The 9,661-nt window shown below is 37.6% G+C and overlaps 1 protein-coding gene across 1 annotated transcript; it reads left to right on the top strand.

The window, feature by feature from the left end:
* Positions 1 to 272: 272 nt before the first annotated feature.
* Positions 273 to 2,215, top strand: LOC112769087 (coumaroyl-CoA:anthocyanidin 3-O-glucoside-6''-O-coumaroyltransferase 2-like). The gene has a single exon (XM_025813501.2). It carries the CDS (start codon positions 526 to 528, stop codon positions 1,987 to 1,989), a length of 1,464 nt encoding a protein of 487 aa, XP_025669286.1. The 5' UTR covers positions 273 to 525; the 3' UTR covers positions 1,990 to 2,215.
* The last annotated feature ends 7,446 nt before the right edge of the window (positions 2,216 to 9,661 follow it).

Below are 9,661 nucleotides of genomic sequence, written 5' to 3'. Positions count from 1 at the left end.
AAATGATTATATTTTTAATATATTTTTTTATGTACGATTTTTTTTTTTGAATTTGCGTGAATGTGACATAAGTTTTTTTTTTTTATTATTTTTGTCTTATGTTGTTTTTTTATTTTGGTTCAACAATGATAAAATTCTAAACTTTTCAATTATAAAAATTTTGATATCATATTTTTTTTTAAAAAAATTAAACTAATAAAAAAATACATGAATAATTATTTTTTCTATCTCTAAATAAAAGTTAATAGCTAGTCCATATATTTTTGAATAAGTCATCCACTACACGAGCTACATCATACGACAATTGAAACACTTTGGAGTCATTATGTTTTTTCTCCATTATTTAGGGGAAAATCGTATACTTTCCACAAGCTTTTAGCTTCAATTTTGAACAGGAAATTGATATGATCAGCCAGTATATAAGTACATACACCCTCTCTGCTAATTTCCACATGTTCGAATAATAGCTATCTCATCATCACCTATCAATTTTAACTAACAAAGTTGCACCACCAAAAAAAAAAAATGGAAAATCATCATAGCAAGCATAAGCTTGTGGAACAAACACAAGTTGGTCTTGCAAAAGCATACCATGATAATGATGATCCAAAAATCAAATCCCTCCCCCTTACATTCCTTGACCTACCTTTTACAGGTCCAATTTACGTTAGACGCCAATTTTTCTATAACTTCCCTTTTTCCACCAACCATTTTTACCAAAATACCCTCCCAACCCTCAAACTCTCTCTGTCTCTTACTCTACAACGTTTCTTCCCTCTAGCCGGGAACCTCCTATGTCCTCCACCACCCCACAAGCCCTTCATTCAATGTACCAATGAAGACACCGTCACCTTCACCATCGTCGAGTCGGCTTCGAATTTCGATCATATTTCAAGCAATGACCCCAAAAGTGTCAAAGATTTGGATCACTTGGTTCCAACATTAATGGACAAGGCCACGCATGACAAGAATGATGACACGATCGTGTCACCACTTGTGGCCTTGCAGGTCACGGTTTTTCCAAACCGTGGTCTTTGCATCGCCATCACCTATTGTCACGTGATGGACGGTAGGTGTTGTGGCCATTTTATGAAATTTTGGTCTTCTCTTTGTGGAATAATAAATTTGGAAGAAATTATTGACTCAACACTCTTAGAGAAGCACTATTCATTACTACCCTGTTTTGATAGGGAAATATTGAAGGATCCTAATGAGCTCGAGGCCGTTTTGTTGAAAGACTATTTTAACGAGAGGACATTATGGAAGGACAAACTCGTAGCTCAAAGTCAAAATGGTGAATCAATATTGGAAGAGGACTATGTTAAAACAACAATTGTGTTTGGTAAAGAAGACATTGAAGCAATGAAAAGGTTTGCGATGAACAAATTGAAAAAAAGCAACGGATACAAAGCGCCGCAATATCTATCAACCTTTATGGTGATATGTGGTTTTGTATGGAGTAGTTTAATTAAAACTACAAGACATAACGATAACAATGAAGGAGGAGAAGAAGAAGAAGAGCATTTTCATTTTCCAGCTGATTGTAGGAATAACAATCTACTCGGATATCCAATTCCAATTACTTATTTTGGGAATTGCATAACACAGTGCCAAACAAAGCTTAAGAGGATGGAACTTAAAGGAGAAGACGGTTTTGTGAATGCGGTTAAGGTAATAGAAAAGGGTATAAACGACATGAAGAGTTCGCCGTTTCAGGGTGCGGAAAATTGGAAGGCATTGTTCATGAAGTTGTTTGTGTTGGGGAATAGTGCGTTTCATGTGATGGCTTCGCACAAGTTGGGTGTGTATGAGACTGACTTTGGATTTGGAAGGCCTAAGAAAGTTGAAATGGTGCATTCATCAAAGGCTATATCTCTTGCTGAAAGTGGACACGTGGAGGGAGGGGTTGAGGTTGGATTGGTGTTAAAGAGGGTCCATTATCAAAGATTTGTTCATGTTCTTAAACAAGGGTTTCGAGATTTGATTTGATTTCAAATCCTGATGAATAACTGAAATAGTAGGTTTAATAATAAGAATTATTGTTGTTGTGCATGCCATAATGTGTGTGTGTTATTGTGTTGATGACATGCATTGCTGGTTAGATTTCGTGTACTAATTAATAAGTCTTGATGCGATGAGACCGTGTAATAAGTCGTGAATGATGATATAGCTATTTGAGATATAATGCTGGATGATTATTAAGATTTCGTAATCATATTTGTTGTCATCAAATCCCTACTGATGTTTTTTTTTTTAAATAAAAAAGCTCAACACAATAAGGTGGAGCAAAAGAAAAGAAATAAAAACTTATAATGCTAAAAATAATAATTCCTAGCCATTTTTGATATTGCCATCAACAACTACAGGATTCACCACCAATCTACTCATCGTAACTTGTAAAGGATCTATTAATAATGTCCACCACACTTGAACTTTCATTTTTGAAGATTCTATCATTTCTTTCTAGCCAAATTGTTCAGATGACTACGAAAAAGTCAACCAACCACCGCTTCCATTCCATTTTTCTCGCTGATATATCCGTCTAACTTTCATAGTGTTGTTTGAGCGTACCTGGAATAGTCCATATCCTTCCAAGAGTGAATAACTAAGCACACCACACCTGCTAAATGAGCTCACAACCAATGAACAAGTGAAAAGCAGTTTCAACAGACTTATGACATAAAACACACATCTTATCATTCTGGCCAATAACACCTAATCTATGCAGTCTTTCCTTGTATTCACCCTACCAACCAGTGCAAACCAAGTAAACAACTCAACCTTTGGTGGGACGAATCATCTCCAAATAGTACTAGTGAAGCTATAGCTTGTGATATCTGTCAGAAGTACCTCTGCCTGCAATACCTACACAAAGGAGTTAGTAGAATAAATACCTTTTTTTTATTAAATTTCCATACCACTCTGTCCTCTCTCTTAGTTGTCAATTTCACTGATTGCAGAACCGCATGAAACTTGTTTACTAGTTCCAGTTCCCATTGAAATAACTCTCGTCGCCACTGGAAATTCCAAACCACTCTAACCCATCCCAGAACCCACAATTTCCTATAACATATCCTTGAAGATTTGAGACCGAGAAAAGTCTTGGAAAAGTAACTTTCAGAGTACCACAAGGTAACCAGCTATCCTCCCAAAAGCGGATTATCCTGCCATCCCTTAATTCCATAGCCAAGCCTCTGAACATCTTCTCTCTCACTTGTGACTCCCTGATTTGTAGTTGACAAATATCCTTCCAATGACCCCCTCTTGTAGGTACAGGCTTATCACAAATCATCTTAGAAGGATTCATGTTATTACAGAAACATACAATTTTTTTCCAAAGTAGACAATCCTCTTTCGAAAACCTCCATCACCACTTGAACATGAGCGCTGTATTCCAAATTATCGTATCACCAACTCCCAAACCTCCTGCCTTTTTGGGGGCCTGTACAACTTTCCATTTCACTAGAGGTATCCCGTCCCTTCCATCCTCCTTACTCCACAAAAAGCATCTCTGTAAGGATATTATTTTTTCTGATACTACCTTCAACATTTTGTACAAGCTGAGATAGTAAATAGGCAGGCTATTGAGAATAGATTTAATGAGAACCAGCTTACCCTCTTTATTCAAAGACTTTGCTTTCCACAGACTTAATTTTTTTTCTACCTTGTCAATAATTGGTTTCCATGTCTTGACCAGCCTTGGATTCGTCCCCAGAAAAATGCCAAGATATCTGACAGGTAAATATGCCTCTTTACACCCCAACAGTCGATACATTTGTCGTGTCCAACTCTGCTCACAATTAACCGGGATCAAGCTGAACTTGTCAAAATTAATACTCAACTCTGATATCATCTCAAAACAGTGTAGCAATCGCTTATAGTTTCTAATCGTCTCTTCTTCAGAAGGGCAAAAAAGTATAGTATTATCCGCAAACTACAAATGTGACAACTCAATGTTATTCCTTCCAACCAACAACAGAGTAATGCGTCCATTCCGCACCACCTCTCTAATCATCCTATGTAGAACATCCACAACAAGCACAAAAAGAAAGGGAGAAAGAGGATCCCTTTGTCGTAGACACCTTTCCATTTTGAAGGGCTTAGAGGGAGAGTTATTTATTAGGACCGACATAGACGCAGAACACACACACACACACACTCTTTTATCCACTCCCTCCATCTACGGCCAAACCCCATCTTCTGCAAAACAATATCCACAAAACTCCACTTGACTCGATCATAAGCCTTTTGGAAGTCTAGTTTAATAATTGCTAAGCTCTTTTTCCTCAGCTTCAGCCACTACACAGTTTCACATGCAATCAAAATCCCATCATGTATCTTCCTACCCTGCACAAAAGTACTCTGTGTTTCTCCTACCAACCCTGACATTATCTTCCGCATCCTCTGAACCAGGATCTTTGATATAACCTTATAAACACAACCCACCATACTAACCGGCCTAAGGTCCTTGATTTCTTTAGCTCCGACAAACTTTGGCACCAAAGCCACCCAAATAACATTCGCATCCCTAGGTAAAACAGTTGACTGAAAGAATCCCATCACGGTTGTAGTGAACTCCCCACCAACATCCTCCCAACACTTCTTAATAAAATTCATATTATACTTATCACTGTCTGGTGCCTTAGTTGACTCACAATCCCAAACCACATCCTTAATTTCCGCATTAGACGGCATCCATTCCAACTCTGTTGCCTCCTCCTCAGTTATCCGGTTAACCAGCCCATCACAGAACCTATCACCGACGAGATCTCCTGATGATATAAATTCTTATAAAAGTCTCTGATAGCAACCTTAATCCTTACTTGATTTCTCACTATCCTCCCATGAATCAGTAAGGACTCAATCCGATTGTTTCTCATTCGAGTTGAGGCTAGATTGTGAAAATAGCGAGTGTTCTTATCCATTTCCTTGGCATGCCTAGATTACGACATCTGCTTCCAATGTAACTCTTTTCTGATATACCGTTTCTTACAAGAACTCACTAGTGCTCTCCTTCTTGCTTCCACAATTCCATCAACAACCCCATTACTAACCATATCATCAACTTCATTTATCTCTTCTTCAAACTTCATAATTTTCATATCTCTGTCCCTAAAATTCTCCTTATGCCATTTACCCAGCGGGATCGTCAAAGCCTTCAGTTTGTCAATGAATTGTACGTCACCCAAATTCCTCCACTCCTCCTTCACCATCCTCAAGAACCCCTCATGAGTAAACCAATCATCCAGACTCTGAAAAGGTCTCGTCCCCCTCCCAATCTTGTGATATCCACAATCAATGGACAGTGGTCTGATAAACCTCTCGGACCTCCTCTAGGCCTTGTTTCAGGAAACTCTTCCAACCACTCCAAACTAACCAGAACTCTATCAATACGGCTACACGACTGACCCCTAAACCATGTGACCATACGATCAACAAGTGCAAGGTCCAAAAGCTCCATATCCTGAATCCGATATTTAAACTCAGCTGTAGTCACTGTCAAAGTGATAGCTCATTTCCTCTCTTCCACTTGAACAACCCCGTTAAAGTCCCCAAAATAACAAAAAGTTACTTGACAAAGCCCAGATAAAAAACTTAGCTCTTCCCACACAACAAGCTTCTCTTTCCTTTGGTACGCACCATACACTAAACAGAAAGCACACTTAAAATTATTTTTTAGCACCACGCCATCCACACACAACCATCTCTCCCCTTTATAACAATTGCTCCTCTGAAAAATCGTTTCATCCCACATTAACAACGGCCCACCGGAAGCACCTTCAGACCCTACGTACTCCCATCCTACCACATTATTTTCCCACAGTTGCACTACATCATATTTGGTCACTACCTCTTTCTTTGTCTCTATTAAACCTAACATATTCAACTAAAATTTTCTCCTAAAACTCTTCACCATACTCAATTTTCCAACTCCCCCCAAACCCCTAACATTCCAAGAACTAAAAAACATTTAAACCAATTATTCACACTTTTTTGTGATTTTTTGACCGACTTCTTCTTGCCTTTTTCTTCTGTTTAGCTTGCTTTTTCTTTTGCGTAATTGCCTCATTATGTGCTTGGAGTATAGCCATAATATCATCTTCCTCATTATATTGAACTGCTCCAGATTCCACTGCCAACTCCCATGCCTTCCTGTTTTCCTGCATTTCACTATCCCATTTGGTTTCAGAGGATTCAGTCTTAGCTTCGCTGCTTCAGATATTCTTGCATCTTCCAAGTCCTCTACAACCCTCCCAGTCTCACCAGTCCCTCCCTCCACCATATCAAGCTGTCCTTGTGTTGCATCTACCTCTTGGCCATCATCTTTTATCTTATTAGCCAATTCAACATTTTTTGAACAACAACCTGGACAACTTTCCTTCGAATGTTCATCCCCATTATTCCTTACCCAAACTCCTGCACAACACCCTTCTCCCATATGCCTTCCTTCAATAGCATCATAAGCATCATACTCAGTTGTAAAACCCATTCCTAATCTGTCTTCTACCAAAGCTCCGGTTGCCCCCAGAGAATTAGCGTCAAAAGTCCGCGTCCGCCCCTCCTACTATTGCTATTAATTTCCACCTCAGCCATCATCCCGATCCTACCATAATCCCATGATTCAGTTCTATCCAAATTAGCATCCTCATTACTTGCTGCAAAACCCGATTGATCAGCCCTCATCACACCAGAATTGATTGAGCTAATTGTTGTTCTTGCTGTTTTCAAATTTAAAAAATTGTTTCTCCACCCATTCAAATCCTCATGTTGAATTACAACTTTACCCTGTCATTGATCCTCCTCCCTAACCGTCGTCGCCATCAAATTTGCTGCTGCATCCCATTCCAACAGACGCGTATTACTGTTATTACCACCGTTGTGATTTTCAGGATCTCCCATAGCACATTTTTCTCCCATAGAGAACCTATAAGTGCCTCCCAACACATACTTCATCACACAAGGCAGTAAGCCATCGACTTCAGTTCCCACTTCCTTTACGAACACATCGAATCCAATCGTGCCTACAGTAATGTGTACCCATTCATGAATGACCTCGAACATGCATGTGTCAATCTGCACTCGTCCAACACTAAATGACTGACATGATTTTGTTGCAGCGTCTCAATTCACCATCTCACCCCACTGTTCACCGATTGTACGGAATGCAGCTTCTGACCAAACATGTAACGGTACTCCGAAGCACTCGAATCATACCCTTCTAGTTTCGCATCATTCATTCTCCTCCCACCTCCACATCCTATGGAAAAACTTCAACAGGCCGTTTCCATTAAGTGCGAGCGCCGCTTCCATACTGCAAATGCTATCAAAGGTCAGTAAGGCTTTGTATGCTCCCATCTCAGAAACCTTGACCACGTGAGGCCACTCCTTATGAGCTGTCGCATTTAACAAACTAAAGTCTATAACTGTCATTATGGTACCGATAACACTATTCTATAACCAGCTCAAATTAGGTTGTGCCACCGAGACGTCTATCTTCTTCGTCCCACACTTTCCATGCAAATCCTTCCCAGTGTCCATGTTTTCAGTTCTTCCAATTGTTCCCTTCCCAAAGCACTAGTTTTCCGACGTTCCACAATCCCATCATTAGTCCGCCTAATCGTAGTGTCCACAACTACCGCCTTCTTCCCCTGGTCAGTATCATATCTATACCTCGACTCTCCCACAAAAATTTCCTGACCTCGCAATAGCATTCGATTTATTTCTGAAATTGCTTTCAAAGCTCCTCCCTTTGTGGTGTATCGTACGAACGCAAAAAGGTATACCGCACCATTTCTCATCTTTCTTGATAGATATATGTTAATGATCTGCCCTGTCCATGAAAATAATCTAAACAATTCACGTTTCGATATATCTTCTGGTAACCAATCCACAAAAATACTAAAAGATTCCTTCTCCAAATAGACGTACTCCTCTCGGTTCCAAATCCTTGGATCCTTGACTTTGGATCGTGACTGCCTAGACCTACCCCAACCTGTGTTTTCCCAACTCTCTCTTTGAAGTAATAATTGCTAATATATGTGTGTGTTAGTTTTTTCAGTATCCTTATAAAAGTTTTAGGAATTTTTTATCAAAAGAAAATTTATTATTTTTTATGAACTATTATTTTCTACTTTAACTACTATGAAGCAACTTTTTTAACATACACAAAACTGCACAAGATGTACGAGTTAAATTGAGGAGGAAAAAATGTTGAAATGAGTTAAATTGAGGAGGAAAAAATGTTGAAATAAATATCTGTAGGAATTATTTGTAATGAAAAGTTAAATGTGAGAATAACAATCTTTTTTAGTAGAGCGGACATCTGTGAAAATTTATTCACTAGTGATAAGTGTAAAGGCTATTTTTTTCCCACAAGGACGGAAGATGGGGTCCTTTAAATAAATCGGCAGGAATGCAGGACAGGGTGGAAATTAGGGGTGTTTGTGGTGCAGTTTGAATCGATTTTCAGTCAAAAATTCATCCGATCTGAATACTAATTTTATTTACGGTGCAGTTTGGATTGAATGGTTTTAAAAAAAAAAAATCTGATTCGATCCGATCCAATTTCAAGCGATCTGGATTGGATTGAATTTGTGATTTTATAAATTAAAAAAATTAAATATATATAACAAGTCTCAACTTCAAATTTTAAATAACCAACAATGATATAACAAGTCTTAACAATATCTCAAAAAACCAACGATAACATAACAATAGAAATAAAATTATAGGTTAGTTAAAATAAATAAATAAATCACACATTTTGAACATAAAACAATTATTAAATAATAATACATGAATAATATAAAAATGTATAACAAATTGAACATGTTATAAGTATAATTATAAATATAATAATAAAATAATAATATTATAGCACATTGTACGGTTTGGATTAGATTGGATCGGTTATAAAAAGTAGATCCAATTTTAATTCGTTTTCGATTTAGATTGGATTAGATGAGTAGTTTGATTTGGATCGATTTAAAGTTGAACACCTCTAATAGAAATACCCATTTAATACATGTAAATGAAAAATTACAAAAATGTTTCATATACATACATTTGATAAGCCCTATTATCATTTTTCTCACACGATCACCCCATTCACATCACAGGCTCATAGTATTTTTTTTTTTACAGTGTAAATAAGGTAGCATCTATTCATGAATAGGATTTGAAATATCCAACATAGCAAGATTATCGATATGGTTTAGAACACCTTCTATCCACACTGAATTTGAATTAGTAAAAGCCAATTGAACTAATTCATGAGCTATCCTATTACCACTCCTCTTAACATGTGAAAAAACTATTGATTTAATAAAAGACAGCTTGTAAACAATCAGCTATAATAGAACTAAAATAATTACTATAAATATTCTTATCTTTCAAGCATTGGATGACCTCAATATTATTACCTTTTATGATGACATCCAAGAAGCAATATTCACGGGCTTTCTTAAGTCCAATTTGGCATGCTTGGGCTTCAGGTTCATAGACTTGGATTGTGCTTTGTCCTCTCCAAGTAGCTGCCATAAGGATCTTTCTACATTCATTTCTTGAAACTACTCCTATTCTAACTTCTTCTTTCTCAGTTAATGCAGAGTCAACATTTATTTTGATGAAGTTGTTGGGTGGTCTCTCCTACTTCACCGAG

The sequence above is a fragment of the Arachis hypogaea genome, chromosome 18 (assembly GCF_003086295.3).
Source record: "Arachis hypogaea cultivar Tifrunner chromosome 18, arahy.Tifrunner.gnm2.J5K5, whole genome shotgun sequence".
NCBI classification, from domain to species: domain Eukaryota; kingdom Viridiplantae; phylum Streptophyta; class Magnoliopsida; order Fabales; family Fabaceae; genus Arachis; species Arachis hypogaea.
The sequence above is the reverse complement of the archived record's forward strand: the minus strand, read 5'-3'. Positions and strand labels throughout refer to the sequence as shown.